Genomic DNA, 20,152 nt, shown 5'->3' on the forward strand with positions numbered 1-20,152 from the left:
CTGTATCTCTCACAGAGCCGCGTCTCAGAAGAAATGATCTTGATTTCCAGGACCTAACGTGAGGCCGCGGCGAACTACAGCAGGAAACTTACGTGTCTGCAGGTTGCCAGGGGGCTGGAAGACTCCAACCCACACCGTGGGTTGGACCAGCGCGAGCACTAGCTCTGCAGGAGACAGCTCCCGCCCGGGCCGCCGTGGCCCCGCCTCCAGCGTGACCTAGGGAGGGCGGAGCCCCGGAATTTGCCGTCGGCCCGCCTTGCTCGCCGGCAGCCGAGGGTAATACGGAGAATCCAGCCAATAGGGAGGTGCAGCTGCGGTCCTGTCGGCCAATCGCGGGGCGTGTAGGGGGTAGGCTGGCGTGGCGCTGGTTCCCGGGGTATGGAGCCTCTGGCGCGGGGACAGACTGTCAGGTGGTTGCAGAGCCGGTAAGGTGGGGTACAGGGCAGGTCAGAGGTCACGCGGGCGCCCGGCTTTCCCCGGGTTCCCCGGATGGAGGGCTGCCCTGGGAGCTGGCGCCGGGGCCAGAATGGGGCGTGCGGGGCGCCGAGCGGGGCTGCGAGGGGCGGCACGGGCTGTGAGGGCCTGGGCGCGGGTTCCAGATGGAGCCGCATTATTCGAAGGAAGACCGAGAGGAGGGCGCCGGGAGCGGGGGGCGGGAAGGAAACGCCAGAGGTTGCAGCGGCCTCACCCCTTTCCCTTCGCGGCCTAAGAGAAATGGCCGAACCCCCGGCCGGACCAGCCGCGGGGCCGGGACCCGTGATCGACGGTGCGCTGACCCCGTTTCACGCCGCGGAAGAGGCCGACGGGGCAAGGTCCCCGCGGCCGCCTTCTTATCTGCGGAGACCTGGCGCCCCGTCTGCTCCCTGGGCTTCCCTTCGCCCCACTTCAACAAAAGAATTCATTTTACTGCAGCCGACATCCAGGGAGCGCCTTCGTGTGAGGGGCCTGGGCAGGCCGCTGAGTACTTGTGTGTAGATTGGTTTTAGGGCTGTTTGTGCAGCCTCCAGGCTCCAGGCACCTTTGCAGGGGGCATTATTGTGCACGGTATGTGAGTGGGGTGGCAGCTCTCCATCTGTTTGGTTTCATATGTCCCTGCTTTTAAAGCTATGCTAATATTTTTGATGTTACGCCTTTGGGTTCCTTTTCACTTGGTTTCCCCAAATTCCCTTCATATATCAGATTATTTCAAAGAGCATCATTGGGGGAGAAGTTGGGGAACCTGGGCTTGGAATTTCCTGTGTGTCAAGTGAAGATACTCTCATATCGTGCACTGCTTTCAAAGGAGCGTTATGAAGTTAAGGGAATGTGACATCTCTTTAAAGTGAAAAGCAAAAGCAAAAATTATATGGAAGGGGAGGCAAGAGGAGACGGGTTTCCAGAGGTCATAATTCTAGTGAATATTGGTGAAACCAGGGGACACTGTGTTTCTACCTTGACTCCAGTGGAATCTGAACCCCAACTAGTTTGCAGCACTTCTTGGCTCTGTAAACCTTTGAGCAAGGTGCTTCTTTGTTCTTTTGTTTCCACATACTTAAAATGGGGATTGATAATATCAATCTTAAAGAGTTGGTGGTGAGTATTAAATGTGTTAATATTCTTAAAGTGCTTAGAACAATTCCTGGCATTTAAGAGTTTTATTATTACCTACAAGTGCCTTCTTCCCCCTAAAAGATTCCACACTAAAAGAATTCTGACCTTATTACTTATCCTTCTTCAAAATCCTGTGAGCCTATTGCCAGTGAACCCTTAGGCCTGTTTTCCATCCACGTCATTCATGATCTGAGGCTATAGTATAGTTACGTGTGACTAGAGGTTTTCTGCTGGGTGTTTATCATTAAATAAGGTTGGAAACTTCCTCTATACAGTACTGGGTCTGTCCATGATAGCTGTGTTGGGTAAATGAAAACTTCTTTGACTGTTTAGTTTTTCATTGGATGATATTTCATTTACAGTCTTGGCCTAGACACAGTTTTTTTTGGACCCAATACCAAAAAGGCCATGATTACAGCATTCTTGGTTTCTCATGTTTCCCGGATGGCTGGGACTTGGGCGGGGAATTTCTGGGCAGCCTGGCAGCACTTCTGGTAGCGAATGGGGAAGCTTCTAATCTTCCCCATTCTAATTCTAATTCTAATCTAATCTTCCTCTACTGTTAGGAAATCAGCGGTGATCCCTTGGAATACTCCACAGAGCTCCTAAGCAGCTTTGGTTCAGTTTTGACTCAGTGAAGTGAAGGTTAGAGGTTAGAGAGTCGTAAAGCAGCATCTTTTCTACTTGACTTATAGTGCTAAGAGCTTGGGTGGGTGCTGTGGAATCAAAGACATCTTTATTCCCTGTTTCCTTACTGTGTATGTCTGCTGCCATACTTATGCCCTTTCTGTGAGCTTAAAAGTCCCTCTCAGATTCTCTTGGTACTGTCCGGAAGGCTCTAATGGAAGACTTTTTTGTCTTCCAGTTCTTCCCTTCCAAGAAAGCTGCTGTATATATAGGTAACATTACTGGGAACTAATCACAAAATGAGAAACTTTGAGTTTACTAAAAAGAACATCGCTTACTGCACAGTCTGCTGGCCCAGTTTGACTGAAGTACACATAGTGTGAGTTTAGTTATTTAGCTTTGGAGTAAGACAGTTTAGTACTTGTATAAGGTTGAAAGTTGGATGTTGGCTTGGTGAGAGTGGAGGACAGTGTCTTTGTGAAACCTCTGTGCTTTAATAAGGACAGGGAGTGAAACCTTTAAAGAGTTGAGTGTTTGAGGCAGAAAGGGAAGCCTTTTGCCTTAATATTGTTGTCATCTTTATCATGTGAGTCCCTCTGGTTTTAATAAAATATTTTGGAAAAGAAGAGTCAGGGAGTATTTGTACCGAATGTAAAGAGTTAGAAGTCCTAGATCCTTGTTGTCTCACCCATCCGATGCCATTTATTCTTTTGATAATTTAACAGACATGTATTGAACAATTAACATTTATTGGCCCCTGGAGACACAAAGACAAGGCCTCCAGGTATCATCAGGAATATCATGGATATAATAAAACAACAATGTATTATGAACTATAATAACATCAGAATGGAATATAAAACAGTTGGCCAGGGATGATAAATATATATTTATTGTCTAATTCCTCTTCCACTTTTTAAAAAATTAATTTATTTATGGCTGCATTGGGTCTTCGTTGCTACGCGCAGGCTTTCTCTAGTTGTGGCGAGCGGGGGCTAGGCTTCGTGTGGTGCGCAGGCTTGTCATTGCGGTGGCTTCTCTTGTTGTGGAGCATGGGCTCTAGGTGCGTGGGCTTCAGTAGTTGTGGCATGTGGGCTCAGTAGTTGTGTCTTGCGGGCTCTAGAGCTCAGGCTCAGTAGTGGTGGCACACAGGCTTAGGTGCTCCGAGGCATGTGGGATCTTCCCAGACCATGGCTTGAACCTGGGTCTTCTGCACTGGCAGGCAGATTTTTTAACCATTGCGCCACCAGGGAAGTCTTCCACTTTTAATTTAAGGGCAGAGTAACTTACATTTTTTAGTGTAAGGACCAGTTCCCAGTAAAGACTTAAATTAGGAAATTAGGGTTCTCAGGCTTGTCTTTGTGCTTATTGCTAGTAGGTCATCTTGTGTGGGTTATTTTTGTTTTGGTCCCACTTATCACTAACAATCAAGTGTCTATTAAAATTCCTAGGTAATGAAAGGAGGCTACAAATTAACTATTGAACTTGTAGCAGTTTCCAAAGAGCAGAAGGAGGCATGTATGAGGCTGGAGAATCTTATATGTATTGTCTGTCTTTACAGACAGTTTTTCTTTGCTTTAAGCAAAGAAACATTGAGGAAGATATGTACTTAAAATTGTTAAGGTCAGTCTGCATTGGGGGGCCAGTATCTGTCATTAGAATAAATAAGTTGAATGTAATCTAATAATAATCTTTCTTCACATTTGCCAGAGGACAGCTACTTAAGCAAGTATAAGGGCAAAGCACTTTTTTTCTGAGGCAAGAAGTGGGTATAGACTGATTTAATAGACTTTCTTACTTCATTGTAAAGAGGTCTTTGAAATTTTCACAGAGCTTGGAGTTGTGTTCCAGGGTAAATGTGTCACGCCAGGAGGCCAGGTTGGGCAGCGAAAGGGAAATGCAGTGCTGTAAACTTCAGGTTGGGAGGAAATCGGGGGAAGCCTCACACTGTGAGAGTCGGGAGGAACAAAGACCAAGTTATAGTTTCTGGAAGTAAGATATTAGTGACCCTGACGTGTGAGCAGTCAAGGAGATTTGAAGCTGGCTAAGCCTCAGAGCTCTGAGCAGAGAAAGTGAAGAGCTCTATTTAACGGGTATTAATTGGGCCCTTGTAATTCTGAAGTCTCTGGTTGATGGGTGATATTTTTGTCTAAAAGTTCAGTACTTCTTGACAGCCTGGCCACGTTTCTCCCCACTGTTATCGCCTTTGACACCCTGGCAGCCGGTTTTATTATCAACTGTACTCTTCCTCCCCTTACCTTACCCCCTCTCTCTTCTTGCTGCTTAAGATTTTCTCTTTCTCTTCTTTCTTTATCATTAGATGTTCTCCATGTCAGGTTTTCCTTTCAACCATCAAACAGATTTTCAAAGGTCTAACTCAGGTGGAAGTAGCAAACTGGATGCTGAGTTGAAAATTGTAGTTCTCTGGTAGACTAAGGGAGATGTCTCCAATTTTGAGATTATTACTATGGAATACAAAGTCAGTAACATGAACAGTCTGTCTCAGTGGTCATTGTGCCAGAGAGAGAGAGAGAGAGAGAGAGAGAGAGAGAGGGAGAGAGAGGGGATCTGATGTGTGTTAAAGCACATTGTACGATAGCAACACTGTTTGTACTTTATGAACTGGGTGTGCTTGTGTGACTTTCAGCTTACCGAAATATTACTCACTTAGGTAGAGGGGATTAGAGTTTCCAGGCCTTTTTCTTAAACTAAAGGGGATTAGAGTTTCCAGGCCTTTTTCTTAAACTAACACCAGAGGGGCTTTTCGCTTTGTTCTTATGTCAGGAAGTAGATGTAATCTGTCTCCAACCTTTTTTTCATTTTGTCATTTTATATCAAATTCATTTTAATGAGAGAAAAATAGGATTATTTTTTATTCAAATTGAAAAATAATTCCAAACTTCACATCCTCAATTATAATTTAGAAATTCACATGGCTTTTCTAAGCTGTTTCTCTCCCATCATCCCCAGTGGGGGCAAATTGAGTTTTGGAATTAATTAGATGTATATCCTGATGGAAAGACTCGGAAATTGGTGCTTCTTTATTGACCTGGAATGGAAAAACAGAGGAAGTAATAATTTCTCATTTTAAAAAATGGCTAGTAATATTCCTTATTAAAATACGTAGGGTTCAGACAGCAGTTAGATCTGTTTGAACCACTGAATATTTCAATTTTGTTGACTCCCAGTCATCAGGGGCAGGAACTCACCTTCATGAAGAACATCTTGCACAGCATAGATGTTAGATGAACAGTCATGATTTAGTAGGAATATCAAGTGCTTTAGCCTTAAAAGTAGACCTTTAGAGAAAAGGGAATTTTAGAAGGATCTGGAAATCTTTACATTTTCTTCAAAACAAATGGAATTTTTTTTTATCACAGCTCCTTTTTATTCTCTAATAAACAACTCGGGGATCACTTTTTAAAGCCTGTACATCTGGCAGTTTCCACTTTGTCACCAGCATGGCACTGAACGTTGGCTGAGGAAACAGCCACAGGGAGAAGAGATGGCTTTGGCAGCAACTTTAAACATTCCTGTTCACATTTTTTTTTTTTTTTTTTGCGGTGCACGGGCCTCTCACTGTTGCGGCCTATCCCGTTGAGGAGCACAGGCCCCGGACGCGCAGGCTCAGCGGCCATGGCTCACGGGCCCAGCCGCTCTGCGGCATGTGGGATCTTCCCGGACCGGGGCACGAACCCATGTCCCCTGCATCGGCAGGCAGACTCTCAACCACTGTGCCACCAGGGAAGCCCTTCCTGTTCACATTAATCAATTGATTCCATGCACACTTTTCTAGTTGCCTCTGTGAAACTTCTTTGACTACTTAATGTTGTCTCTGATTTTATTTATACAAGGTGGGGGGAGGAAAAAAGGGGAGAGGAATTAGAGGACTGTTCAAAGACATTCCTCTCCGAAACTTAAAATTAATTTTAGGGAGACCTTTGCAACAATGAACGCAGTTCTAAAATCAGTGAAATGGTTTGTGGTGCCTTTGCTCTCTGTAGAAGAATTTTATAAGAAAAAAATTAATTTAAATTCAAACTTTTTTTTAACCATAGGGGGAAAACGTTTAAGTTGAAGTTATATATGTACTTTAATACTCAGTGTTTCATACTTTCTTGGTGGCAATTTTTTTTTTTTTTTTGCCGGCACGCGGGCCTCTCACTGTTGTGGCCTCTCCCGTTGCGGAGCACAGGCTCCAGACGCACAGGCTCAGCGGCCATGGCTCACGGGCCCAGCCGCTCTGCGGCATGTGGGATCTTCCCAGACCGGGGCACGAACCCGTGTCCCCTGCATTGGCAGGCGGACTCTCAACCACCGCGCCACCAGGGAAGTACTCTTGGTGGCAATTTTAAAAACTGATTTGGGCTATCCAAATTGTTCTTCTAGAGTTCTTGTAAATGATAAGAGAACACATGGAATTATTATTAATTAAATGTTCGGCATTTATTATAGCTAGTATGTGTTTGGGGCGGTATAATTGTTTATTTTGATATAATTTCAGACTTACAGACGAGTTGCAAGAATAGTATTAGGGAATAAATGCTTTCAGGATAGGGTGATATGATAGTAGTAAGCAGCAGGTGCTTTGGGGGAACATGAAAGAGGGCCGTTTAACCCAAATTAGGGAGTCAGGAAACACTTTCCTGAGGAGAATTTTTCTAATTCTTTGCATTCAGGTGAAACTTCCAAATCACAATTTCAGAGCTTGGTTGTTTGCACACTGAGTCAAAGTAGTAGTAAGTTAAGCTTGAGGCCATATATGCCTGCTAACCAGACGGCTTCAGATCTCTGATTGTGCATTGTGAAGCTTTATCAGAGAGAACTGGTAAGTCCCTGAAGTGTTCATTGAGAAACTGAACGTCCCTGAGGTGTTCATTGAGAAACTGAGTAAACCTATGTGACCTTTATGGGTTTTTTTTTTTGCGTTATGCGGGCCTCTCACTGTTGTGGCCTCTCTCATTGCGGAGCACAGGCTCCGGACGCGCAGGCTCAGTGGCCATGGCTCACGGGCCCAGCCGCTCCGCGGCATGTGGGATCTTCCCGGACCGGGGCACGAACCCGTGTCCGCTGCATCGGCAGGCGGACTCTCAACCACTGCGCCACCAGGGAAGCCCTGTGACCTTTATGTTTTAAAAAAATAAACAATACAGGTACATGGTAAAAAAAATTTTTTTTAAGTGCAAACCGTATACAGTGTATATTCAGTGAGAGGTCTTCCTTTTGCCTGACCTCTTTTGTGCTCCCCCACTGCTTCCTCTTAGGGACGGCAATACCAGTTTTTGGCATGTCCTTTGGATATCGTCTGTACATGTATGTGTGTATTCTCTCTCTGTCTCTCTCTCTCTCTCTCTCTCTCTCTTTTGCTACATAAATGATAGCATGCTGTTCTATAAACTGGGTTTTTAACTTCACAGTATATCTTGGAGATTGTTTCCTATTAATCCATTTAGATCTGCCTTATTTATGGCATTCCATCCTATAAATGTACTAGGTTGTTTCAGTCTTTTTACACTACAAACAGTGCTGTGGGAAATATTCTTGCACATACTTCCTGTGGGACTGTTTCTTTAGTATGCATTCTTAGAAATGGAATTGCTGCGTCAAAGGATATGTAGGCTTTTGACATTTAGACAGAAAATGTAATTAGCATTCTTATCTTGTAAAATAGTCTTATAACTTTTGATAAGGAATCAGGTAAAATAGTTATTACATTGAACCATGAGTGCCATTTTTTTCCTGCTGTCGATTGCTGTTCGAGAGGAGGAAACTTACTGGCTTTAAGAAAAGATGACACTTAGTGGTTGGGGGTGAGCTAGAATATCAAAGCAGTGTTAATCATAGTTATCAGAGTACTGCTGGGTTGATTCTTGTTGCTTATATCTCCACTTGATCTTTTTCTTTGTTTTAAATTTTCTTTTTATTTATTTATTTTTGGCTGCATTGGGTCTTTGTTGCTGCATGTGGGCTTTCTCTAGTTGGGGCAAGCAGGGGCTACTCTTCGTTGCTGCGTGCAGGCTTATTGTGGTGGCTTCTCCTGTTGCGGAGCATGGGCTCTAGGCGCACGGGCTTCAGTAGTTGTGGCACTCAAGCTCAGTAGCTGTGGCTCGAGGGCTCAAGAGTGGAGGCTCAGTAGTTGTGGCGCACAGGCTTAGCTGCTCCGTAGCCTGTGGGATCTTCCCAGACCAGGGCTCAAACCCGTGTCCCCTGCACTGGCAGGCGGATTCTTAACCACTGCTCCACCGGGTCAGCCCGATCTTTTTCTTTTCTTTTCTTTTCTTTTTTGTGGTACACAGGCCTCTCACTGTTGTGGCCTCTCCCGTTGCGGAGCACAGGCTCCGGACGTGCAGGCCCAGCGACCATGGTTCACGGGCCTAGCCGCTCTGCGGCATGTGGGATCTTCCCGGACCGGGGCACGAACCCCTGTACCCTGCATCAGCAGGCGGACTCTCAACCACTGCGCCACCAGGGAAGCCCCGATCTTTTTCTTAATGTAATTAAATGACTGAAATGACCTGGTGGTATGGTCCTAGAGAGCAAAACTGTCTTACTCTTAACTTACTGCTTCCTTATGGGTGTTAAATTTTCATGGAGACTTAAATACTGTGCAGCACACCAAGCATTCTGACCCTCTATTCCCTGCCCTAGTTGTATTCTCTAGACACTATAAACAGTGGAGTTTATAGGTTGTTGACTCAATGTTTTGATGAGAAAGTTGGAATCTAGGGAATTCCCTGGCGGCCCAGTGGTTAGGACTCGGTGCTTTCAGTGCCGGGGCCCTGGTTTGATCACTGGTCAGGGAACTAAGATCCTGCAAGCCGAGAGGTGCTGCCAAAAAAAAAAAAATGTTGGAATCTAGAATCATTTCCTCTCTTGGAATAATATATTTCTGAGACTTCACAGAGAAAACCAGACTTGTATTTTATCGGCTCTGTAAGTAATTATGGGAGTAATCACTTAAAATACTAAGAGTAATTATTAAAAATTTTATCTTGAGATATTTCTGTTTAAAATTATTTAACACCTTTTCACATTTCAGACTTGGGGAAAAACACACTACTATCTCAATTTGTTTTTTTTTTTAAAAAGAAATTATTTATTTATTTATTTATGGCTGCATTGGGTCTTCATTGCTGCACGCGGGCGTTCTCTAGTTGTGGCGAGCGGGGGCTACACTTTGTTGCACCGCGCAGGCTTCTCATTGCGGTGGCATCTCTTGTGGAGCACGGGCTCTAGGCGCGCGGGCTTCAGTAGTTGTGGCATGCGGGCTCAGTAGTTGTGGCTCCCGGGCTCAGTAGTTGTGGCTCGCGGGCTCTAGAGTACGGGCTTATTAGTTGTGGCACACGGTTAGATTTTGGATAGGAATCTTACTCACATGTGTTAAACACTTCTGTGCCTTCTGAAACAGGATATCAGTCATCAGTACAAAAGTAATCTAATTGAATCGGTTCTTCGTGAGTAGGACTGCAATTAGAAACTTGAGTTATTCTTAATAATAATATAATGTTAGTATTCTTTTAAAAAAATAACCACTGTTAATGCTTTTTTGCACTTCTTCCTATTTTAATTAATTAATTTATTTATTGGCTGCAATGTGCGGCTTACAGGATCTCAGTTCCCCAACCAGGGGTTGAACCCGGGCCACAGCAGTGAAAGCCTAGGATCCTAACCACTAGGCCACCAGAGGACTCCCAATAATAATATTCTTTTTTTTGGCGGGGACCGGGGGAGGATGGTGCTCTGTGTGGCTTGTGGGATCTTATTTCCCTGACCAGGGATCGAACTTGCACCCTTGGCAGTGAAAGCATGGAGTCCTAACCATTGGACCACCAGGGAATTCCCAATAATATATATATATTTTTAAATATTTACTTATTTATTTGGCTATGCTGGGTCTTAGTTGCAGCATGTGGGATCTTTTTTTTTTTTTTTTAGGGATCTTTTAGTTGCGGCATGTGAGATCTAGTTCCCTGACCAGGGATCGAACACAGGCCCCCTGCGTTGGGAGCGTGTAGTCTTAACCATTGGACCACCAGGGAAGTCTTCCCAGTAATATTCTTCATAATAATGTTCTCAGAGCTGATTGAAGTATAAGGAAGTTGCATCATATCAAATAGCCCAAGACTTTCCCTGTAAGAGCCATAGTCCCAGATCTGATTTGTGGTTTCCAGTTTATTGTGTGTTATCCTGGCTTCTTAGAATTATATGTAAAATAAAAGTAAAAAGGCTCTGAGTGGGGCCTAGGAGCTGTGCTGTGATTGGAATCCAAGTGGCACCGCTACTAAGTGGTCGGATGTGTAAATCCCATTTAGGTGAGGTGCTATTGTAACTGGCTGAAAGAGGGGTTGGATTTAGTCAGCAGTTTTGGGATCTGTTGGCGAAACCATCTGGTGGCTCAAACTCTGATAGGAAGGACGTTACCATTGTTCATTATAACAAGATACTTGATATTGGTGACTATAGACATGAAAGATTATGTTTTCCAAATTAGCAAGTGGTGATATGTTTTACATTCCAGAAGATAGATGAAACCTAAAACCCCCTTCAGGTCTTCATTCTGTAATTTTGCAAAATATGTATAGAATATGTCGATAGACTATCAAAGAAAGTAGAGCACTGTTCAAATAGGGGCAATAAAGGTACAATAGTGGGAAAAGTAAAAGTTAGTAAAAGTTAGCTAAGGGGAGGCTTCATCACTTTTTCAGTAGGATAGTTGTTATTGGAATCTAAGAGGGGGCAGTTAACAATTAATACTGCTTACCTTTCCCTTTCTAAATTTGGAATCAACTGAGAAATAGATTCCTTAATCAGTAGATCAAAATTTTACAAAATCAGCCTTATTGGTGGGGTTGACTGGAGAATATGCCATAGATCTGTGGCCCAATGGGCTTACTAATACCCCCTGCCCCCCAGTTAAACTTAACCCAATAGGATGCTGGACATCTGGGATACCCCCTTACCCCAGCCCCGCCTCAGGCTGCGTATTGCTGAGGGAGAGAAGTGCAGGCATGCTGCTTTGTCCTCCTGGTGCCTCAGCTCTCATTAGTTTCTTCTCCCAGTTGTTGAAGTGTTGGGGAATGAGACCTGAAACCTTACAGCTGAAGTCTCTCTTCAGGGAAATGTGAGGCTGGGAAATAGTGACCCCTCTACTTCTACTACCAGTGTGCTGGTGAGGTGCTTCCCCCTTTCCAGAAAATTGAAACATGAGCTTGAATTGTTAGTTAGATCAAAGAGAGTTATAGATCTCTGTCCTTAAAAACTCATCAAAATGGGGGTGGGGTGTCAGTCTTTTAAATATTTGGGTTAATCTGGAGGCAGAGACTGGGTAATTGCCTAGCAGCCTCTCTGTGGATGCTTATTAAAAACTATTTGCCCACTTCCCTGAAATACCTTTTGCTTCAGTTTGGTTTTGAAGTCTTGCCAGCAAAAACATGATTAAGACTTTTACATTTTTTATTAAATATCTCTTAATCATATTCTGAAAACTGTAATTATTTTCAAGGTTATCTAACTCAGTAGAGCAGTTATTCTTTTAACATTGTAAGGGTTCAGTCATACAGAGTAACAGAACGCTGGTTCTGAACTTGTTGGTTTTAGTTTGTTCTTGCTAATTCCTCTCCCTCTCTTTTCTCCTTTCCAGAATCTTATTCTAAGAACTCAGACACTCAGGTATCCACCATGGTGTTGGGTCCTGAGCAGAAGACGCCAGATGGTAATTTACAGCTTTGTGTTATTGTCTAATTTTTATTTGGAATTAGGCTTAAGCCAGTAACAGAAATTTACCATATTGTCCTTCTTGTCTTCTGTTCCAACAAAAATTGTCCCCACCTCCTCTCCCCCAGCCAACAATATCATCATGGAGACCTGCTCCATTCAGAGGTCACCACCTGGTAACTTAGGCTGTAAATGAAAATGGATTTATAACCACAGAGACTTGCCTCATATCTTACTTCCAGTTCTGAGATGAGCCAAGATTAGCTACAAGTTTGGTTTCTATAGCAGTAATGCTTGTAAAGGCAGTATTATTTGCAGACCTGGCATAAAAACTTCTAGAGTGCTTTGTCTGCTCATGGCAGTTCAGATATGCATGGAACAGTAAAATACTGAGCCAGCACCTAATAGTGTATTTAATGAGACTTCTTATGTGCTTTGACTAATTCTTCCTGATTCTAAATTTCTCCTTTAGAATTTCCATTCCTTTTCTGTACATTTCCTCCTCAGTTCAGTGTCACTTAAGGTGAAGTGGGTCAGTTCCCTATAGAAAGAAAGCTTTTGTTTTTCTGATTGGATGTTGCAAAGTTTTCTTGGAAACCTTGAAATTAGAGCTTTGTGGTTAAAAATAGCCATTTGAAGGCTACAGCAAACTGGGCTTTGTATTAGCCCTTTTCTCCCAGACCCTCCCCCTCCCTGCTTTTAAAATTAACTGCAAAATGTAGGATTTAAGGAAACACTGATGATTAATCTGAGATGAGCCCTCCTATCAGGAGGGTGATACCTCCCCTCCCAAGCTCTTTGCTGCAGGCCTTAGTCAGGAGGGTTCCTGTTTGGTGGTTTCCCTGCAGCTTCAGATTTTAGCCGGAAATGTGGCAGGAGTTTGCAATTTACACATTTTTGGAGAAGGCTGATGGAGGTATAATGGCCAAGGATGATTCTTTGAGTACGTCCTAACCAAATAATGGGGGGCAGGGAGGAGGAGAGAGGGGAGGGTCCCACTAGACTGACCTATTTCCTTCTAAAAGTTAGGATTTTAGGTTACCAGTGGGACTAGTCTGGGGATGTTATTCAGTACATTGAGCCCTAGACATCACTGTTTTTAGAAGAAAATGAAATGATTCTAAAAATTGGCAAGTGGGGATAGAAGTGTGAAAGTAGGGGGAAACCATTGTGGGATTCATGCTGAAAACTGATGTAGAGCTGAGTGACAGGGGAACAGGGGTGAGAGGGAGCTTTTTTATCATAAGCGTTTTTGTACTTCTCATATTTCCAGTCATGTGAACATATTGCCTATTCAAAAATTAATCTATTAAAAATATAAATAAAAATAAAGTACTAGAAATTGAGATAGAGTCAGGTTCATCTTGTGCATTTAGGTATTAAAAAAATTTAATATCAGCATTTCTAAGGATGAGCTGTTAGTGTATTTTGTTCACTTTAATTCATTTCTTCTCAAACCTGTTAATTCAGAAGATGCTTCTGGAGACCACGGGGATTCTGCCAGTCTTGGGGCCATCAACCCTGCCTACAGTAACTCCTCTCTTCCACAGTCCCCCGGGGGGCACTCAGAGGACCCTTTCACCACGTACTTCGATGAGAAGATCGCCATTCCTGAGGAGGAGGTTAGTGACAGGTCCTTGGAGGAAAGCATTATTATCTAGGGACAACCTATGAGTGGCAAGTCTGCTGGACAACTCCAGACCAACAGCTTCAGGTCTAATTCTGGCACGCAATCGCTGAAGACTGAATTTTTGTAATCAGGGTAAACAGAAACTGATAAGGAAACTGAGGGCCTTGAAAAACCCGTTGCCAAGTTGGACTAGTGAGCATTTTTTCACCAAGAAAGTATGAATTCCATGTTCCCTTTTTTTTCTTTTTTTTTTTTTTTTCCCCCGTACGCGGGCCTCTCACTGTTGTGGCCTCTCCCGTTGCGGAGCGCAGGCTCAGCGGCCATGGCTCACGGGCCCAGCCGCTCCGCGGCATGTGGGATCCTCCCGGACCGGGGCACGAACCCGTGTCCCCTGCATCGGCAGGCAGACTCCCAACCACTGCGCCACCAGGGAAGCCCCATGTTCCCTTTTTTACAGTGCCTTTTGTCCTGTTTGGGTAGTGGTTGTGCACAGAGGTACTGATATTATTGCTTGGGTTTTAGAATGAAAGGCTGTTGGAAAGAGCAGGTAAGAGAAGGCCTCTTACTTGGACAGAGAGGTGGCCAGCTTATCGATGAGAAGTGGATAAGATGGACGTGAAACTTGGGCACACCCAGTATCCAACTTCCTAAATGTTCTTATGAAGCTAATATTGCTGCTTTATATGTGACAAAATAATAGATAAATTAGATCAGCAGTTTGGAGGTGATAATCATTTTGATCTGTTTTCCTCTCTTGTACAGTACTCTTGTTTTAGCTTTCGTAAACTCTGGGCTTTCACGGGACCGGGATTTCTTATGAGCATTGCCTACCTGGATCCAGGAAACATTGAATCTGATTTGCAGTCTGGAGCAGTGGCTGGATTTAAGGTGAACATCGAGTCCTACCCCTTTCCCGTTTAAACACACATAGCACACCACATCCTTTTCCTCTACTCTTTCTGTTGGATATGAACCTCAGCGGCTACATGCTGATACTTGATTGGCTGTGACACTTAAGCGAAAAGTACTTTTCCATCTGTTTTAAAATTTTATTTTATCCACATAGATGGTTTTTAATTTTATTTTACCCACATAGTTTCCTTGAACACAGGAGAAACAGCAGATGGGAGAAACTAAGGCTCAGAAAGGTGCAAGGTGACCTAGCAGGTTCTGTGCAGAACAGGATGTGGGACTCAGGTCATTGGATTCCTGACCAGGGCTCTTTCCTGAACCTAGTGTTTCCCATTCACATTGCCGAACAACCAAACAAAAAAATCGCAGTTATCTAATGAGTGTAATGGTGGGATTTTGTTCTTCTCTAGTTGCTCTGGGTTCTTCTGATGGCCACCATCGTGGGGCTCCTGCTCCAGCGCCTTGCAGCTAGACTGGGAGTGGTCACTGGGCTGCATCTTGCTGAAATGTGTCACCGTCAGTATCCCAGGGTGAGCAGTGTTTGTCTGTTACTCATATCATAGGTGACTCTGTGTCTGGCAACCTGTGCTGGCCCCCTTGTATACTGAAATAGTGGAGGATGTATGGATCCATGGCCCTGAGGACTGGGAATCCCAAGGGAAATTCTATAGCCCCTCTCGCGGCTGACCCATGTTTCTGTGCTCCTTCAAAATCTAACATGAGATTCACATTTCCCAGAAAGTTTCCTTAGAAAAATTCTGTTTGAGTAAACATTTACCTTTCACTCTGCCTTTTGGTACCTAGCAGTGCCCAGTTCACAAAGGGGCAGGGATATTCTGTCTAAGCACTTTCATTCATACATCCATAGTACTCCATCGCTTTGCATTATGCATATTTTCTTTTTTGTTTGTCTTTGCCGTAAATTTGAAGAAAGTGAGTTTTTTCCTTTTACTGCAAATTGTATTACGCAGGATCTTTGGATTTGTTAATAATGATTTTTCAGTTACCTTGACCCTGAAGTTTACACTGTCCTCTGTAGTTTCCTTCTGGATATTTTGGGCCTTTCTTGCTGCTACCTAAGGCAGGAATGGATGGACCCAATGTCTGGAAGACAGCTTTAAACTGGCCTGATCTTTAGATAAGTACTCATCTACCTGCAGTTTGTCCTAAATGTTTAGTCTCCTTTCCTGGCTGTGAGAAAGTATCCTTACCTGTTTTGTTTTGTTTTTTTCTTTTTCTTTTTCTTACATGCTTCTCAAAAAAACAAAACAAAACAAAACAAAAAAACCCCTTGATAATTTATAATTTCTTTTAGCTTCTCTTTCTTCATGTATCTTAGCAGTTGTTTTTTGTGACATATTTTTTGGGTAGTAGGTACCTGGAGGTGTTTTGTTTTTTTTTCCCCCTGGCCTCAGTGAGCCAGCACTACTTAATTGCTTTCTGCTGGATTATTTGACCAGATTAGTTCCCAGATTTTGTTATAGGACACCCAATTCCAACCACTTGGCCCCAAGTCCCTTTGCATATTTGTCTTTTTTACTTGCTTGTGCATTACTACATTAAGGATGACTCCAACCTTTTCATGCTTGTTTTGTCTCTTCAGCTATGGTCAGGATAGATATTTTCTTCTGCAGCATTTCTGTTCTCTCCTGAACAATATTTTGACCATCTTAGCATCCTCATTTTCCCCTAAGACTTTTAAGATTGTTTTCAGGCAAAAAATTGAAGTGGAAATAATGGATGGAAATTCCATTCTTCTGTCAAGTGGAAAGGAAGGAGAAAAAAATTGGAGTCAGCCGCTGCCCTGACCTTGACTCACAGGCTCTGCCACATAGAAGCAGTCTGGTCTTCTCCAGCAAGGGGCCAAGTGGAGCTGAGTTCTGGTACTTTATCTCTAGACCGAAAGCTTTTAAAGGACTCTTTATGGATCAGTGCCAAAATGTGAATTCCAAACTATGGGGGAAAGTTCTTAGAAGTGATTAATTAGAACCATATCTTTCTGCTCTTTGGTGTTTAGGTTCCACGAATTATCCTGTGGCTGATGGTGGAGTTGGCTATCGTTGGCTCAGATATGCAAGAAGTTATTGGCTCCGCCATTGCCATCAATCTCCTCTCTGCAGGAAGGTGAGGGGTTTTTCTCTAGAAAGTAATCAATGTTTTGCTAGATTTCCAAGCAAGTGTAAAAACAAAAACCCAACTCATTTTCAATTTTCAAGATTCAACTCAAGTATCAATACTTTTCCTGTGGAACCTTTCTGGAACCACCTTCTTCTCTCCTGGCAAATGTAGGTTCTATATCTTCCATGTTCGTATGTTGGGTCATGAGACCCAACACACCCTTTATTATCCAGGGTGTGGCAGTGGGTATTACAATTAATTTGTATGTCAGTTTATCCCACTAGACAAGTGAGCTCCTTGAGAGATAAGACTCATACTTTTCAGCTTTGTATCCTGGTTGTCTGAAATAGTAGACAAAGTTGAATGAATGAGTTACTTTACTTGGTGCTGTGCCTGGCCTCCTGCCACTGTTCCCTTTTCCCTAAGTCCTTGCTCCTCCGAGTGTTGTATAGCTGGAGAGCTGTTGGGAAGAGAGTGTTTCTCAATGTTTCTTTTCTTTCCTTTAATCTCCATTTCTTATCTCTGACCTAGGGTCCCGCTGTGGGGTGGAGTTCTTATCACCATTGCAGATACCTTTGTATTTCTCTTTTTGGATAAATATGGTAAGCAGAGTGGGAATGGAGGGGTCAGTCAAAGGAGCTGCTTTCCATCACGTGGCTGATGGGGGAGTCTGCCTTCTGTGAGCTCACTGCTGCATTTTCTCCCTTAGGCTTGCGGAAGCTAGAAGCATTTTTTGGTTTTCTCATCACTATTATGGCCCTCACATTTGGATACGAGGCAAGTATTACAGGCTGTTCATTAGCTTTTTAAAACAATTTTTTTTCCTTTTATTATAAAAGACAGTATTTGTTAACAAAAAGCCAAATTCAGTCCTGAGCAAATGTGGAAGGAATAAGAGGTAGCAAAGACTAGTGTCCAGGAAGGCCTGCAGGGACTCCTAGGTCAAAAATGATTAGAATTTCCAGGACTTTCCAGACTAGACTCCCTGGTTCCAAGTTGGCCATCCCAACAGCAGAACAGCCTTGGAGAGGGTTAAGGAAGGGATTGCAGGGTTATTCTTGGCTGTTACCTTAGAGGGATTCTGTTTTTGTTCATCCTGGTTGATGATAACTGCAGCTTGGACTTTCTCTGTAATGCAGCAGTTAATGAACTATAGGGGATATAGTGCATGTTTCCCGGTCTGTCCCCCAACCCAGATACTCCATTGGGTTAACCCTAACCCTACTGTTATATGCACCTACAGTAATAGCACCTTTCTATATCCAATTGTTATAAACTGATTTCTGCTTATTGACCTAGCTAAACTTTTCTTTTTTAAATTAATTTATTTATGGCTGTGTTGGATCTTCGTTGCTGCACATGGGCTCTCTCTAGTTGCGGCGAGCAGGGGCTACTCTTCATTGCGGTGTGCGGGCTTCTTACTGTGGTGGCTTCTCTTGTTGCGGAGCACGGGCTCTAGGCACATGGGCTTCAGTAGTCGTGGCATGTGGGCTCAGTAGTTGTGGCGCATAGGCTTAGTTGCTCCACGGCATGTGGGATCTTCCTGGACCAGTGCTCAAACCCGTGTCCCCTGCATTGGCAGGCGGATTCTTAACCACTGTGCCACCAGGGAAGTTCGTGGCTTAGCAAACTTTTAAAAATGGATCTACTCTGAGTAGATGATACAGCTTGGTCTGAGGCTTCCAAGAGAAATGCCAAACCAGGAAAAAGTGTGTATGAGAAGTGTCTCTGAATGGTCTCAGCAGACGCTAGTGGCAAACATAAGTGATTTTTACATACATAGGTGAACACAGGAGCATGATTAGTGTGGGTAATCAAGAATTGACTCTATTCTTGGGTGTGTCTCACAGGAGTTACTGTGAAGCTAATATCAATAAGGCCCTTAGTAGCCATTTTATTTCTTTAGAGTATTAATTACATTCTCTACACATCTATTTTGTTTATCTAAAATATGATGTGAAATATCTGGATACCCCAGTCCTAAATTCTCTGACCTTGTACTGCTTGGTTTTTTTGGATGGTTCTGTATTCCTCATTTCCTATGTAGCTGTTGATGAAGGGGTTTAAGGAGTAAAGGTTGCAGAGTGTTCCCTAGCACTGTGTTACTCCCCTGGTCTCATATTCCAGTAAAGGCTAATAGCTGTTCGGTTGGTATGTAGTATGTTACAGTGAAACCCAGCCAGACCCAGGTCCTCAAAGGCATGTTCCTGCCATCCTGTTCAGGCTGTCATACCCCACAGATCGAGCAGGCTGTGGGCATCGTGGGTGCTGTTATCATGCCACACAACATGTACCTGCATTCTGCTTTAGTCAAGGTAAGCAAAACCCATATCTCAGTGGCCTGTGTAGTTCATGGGATCTTTTCCTTTGGTTGCAAGGGACACACACTTAGTTTACAACTGTTAGAGCCCTGAAGGAGCAAGATGTTTTTCCACAGTTGGACTCCACACACTTGGACTCTGTTTTAATCACCAAGGTGACCAGAGATAACTGACCCCATAAAGAAGGGACTAAAGTCCTTCTTAAAAGGTCTGAAGGTGCACCGTGTCTCTTGTGTTTAAATCTCAAAAGCCTGAGTGGCCTCGTGGAGGTCAGGAGGAAAGAGCCCAACCTGGCTTTTACCAGTCAGTCCAACACAATAGTTTGCTGGGAGATTTCAGAGACCTTTGTAATTAAGGTTATCTACCCCTTAGGTCTGAAATCAGGTTGTTTTTGTAGGTCAGTGTTTTTTTGTTTTTTTGCGGTACGCGGGCCTCTCACCGTTGTGGCCTCTCCCGTTGCGGCCTCTCCCGTTGCGGAGCACAGGCTCCGGACGCGCAGGCTCAGCGGCCATGGCTCACAGGCCCAGCCGCTCCGCGGCATGTGGGATCTTCCTGGACTGGGGCACGAACCTGTGTCGCCTGCATCGGCAGGTGGGCTCTCAACCACTGTGCCACCAGGGAAGCCCAGGTCAGTGGTTCTTGCAGCCACAGTAACTGAGAGCTCAGCAGTCACTCGGTCACTTTCCCGTTTGGGGATGTGTGGTATCATCAAAGGGTCATGGAGTTCTTAGTGAACCAGGATGTAGGCGGAGTCTCACATTTCATGTGGTTAGTTGTTTGCCCTCTAGGTCTTTCATCTGACTCCAAACTCATGAAATATTACAAGGAAACTTGTTCCAACTAGTCAAAAAAATGACCGTTGCTGTTATCTCTCTAGTCCAGACAGGTAGACCGAGCCAATAAGGAGGAAGTTCGGGAAGCCAATAAGTACTTTTTCATTGAATCCTGCATTGCTCTTTTTGTTTCCTTTATCATCAATGTCTTTGTCGTCTCAGTCTTTGCTGAAGCATTTTTTGAGAAAACCAACGAGCAGGTGGTGAGTAAGCCAGGGTCCTGGGTGGTAGTGAATGTGAGGGTAAAGAGGAGGCTGGATTGGGGTAGGAAAAGGTGACAGTGACTTAGAGCTCAGGGGAAATAGATCTCAAGCCTCAATGCTGCTCCCTAAATCACTGCACTAGTCGTGGGTTACAGTTTGGGGGCTGTGACCAAGCCTAGACCCATCTTTCCAAGGTTTTGACAG

The 20,152-nt window shown here is 43.9% G+C and overlaps 1 protein-coding gene across 2 annotated transcripts in view; it reads left to right on the forward strand.

Moving 5' to 3' along the window:
* The first annotated feature begins 334 nt into the window (after window positions 1-334).
* Window positions 335-20,152, forward strand: part of SLC11A2 (solute carrier family 11 member 2) — a 34,832-nt gene continuing 15,014 nt past the window's right edge. For both annotated transcript variants that reach the window (XR_003002100.1, XM_024736851.1), the window contains exons 1-10: window positions 335-425; window positions 11,858-11,929; window positions 13,402-13,553; window positions 14,324-14,449; window positions 14,884-15,003; window positions 16,491-16,597; window positions 17,123-17,193; window positions 17,301-17,368; window positions 18,751-18,906; window positions 19,790-19,948. Coding sequence is in view for 1 of the 2 variants with exons in the window: in XM_024736851.1 (XP_024592619.1) it covers window positions 11,896-11,929; window positions 13,402-13,553; window positions 14,324-14,449; window positions 14,884-15,003; window positions 16,491-16,597; window positions 17,123-17,193; window positions 17,301-17,368; window positions 18,751-18,906; window positions 19,790-19,948 (993 nt within the window). In the remaining variant the exon portion in view is untranslated. The remainder of the gene's footprint in view (window positions 426-11,857; window positions 11,930-13,401; window positions 13,554-14,323; window positions 14,450-14,883; window positions 15,004-16,490; window positions 16,598-17,122; window positions 17,194-17,300; window positions 17,369-18,750; window positions 18,907-19,789; window positions 19,949-20,152) is intronic.

This window comes from Neophocaena asiaeorientalis, unplaced genomic scaffold (genome assembly GCF_003031525.2).
Source record: "Neophocaena asiaeorientalis asiaeorientalis breed wild unplaced genomic scaffold, Neophocaena_asiaeorientalis_V1.1 scaffold134, whole genome shotgun sequence".
Lineage (NCBI taxonomy): Eukaryota > Metazoa > Chordata > Mammalia > Artiodactyla > Phocoenidae > Neophocaena > Neophocaena asiaeorientalis.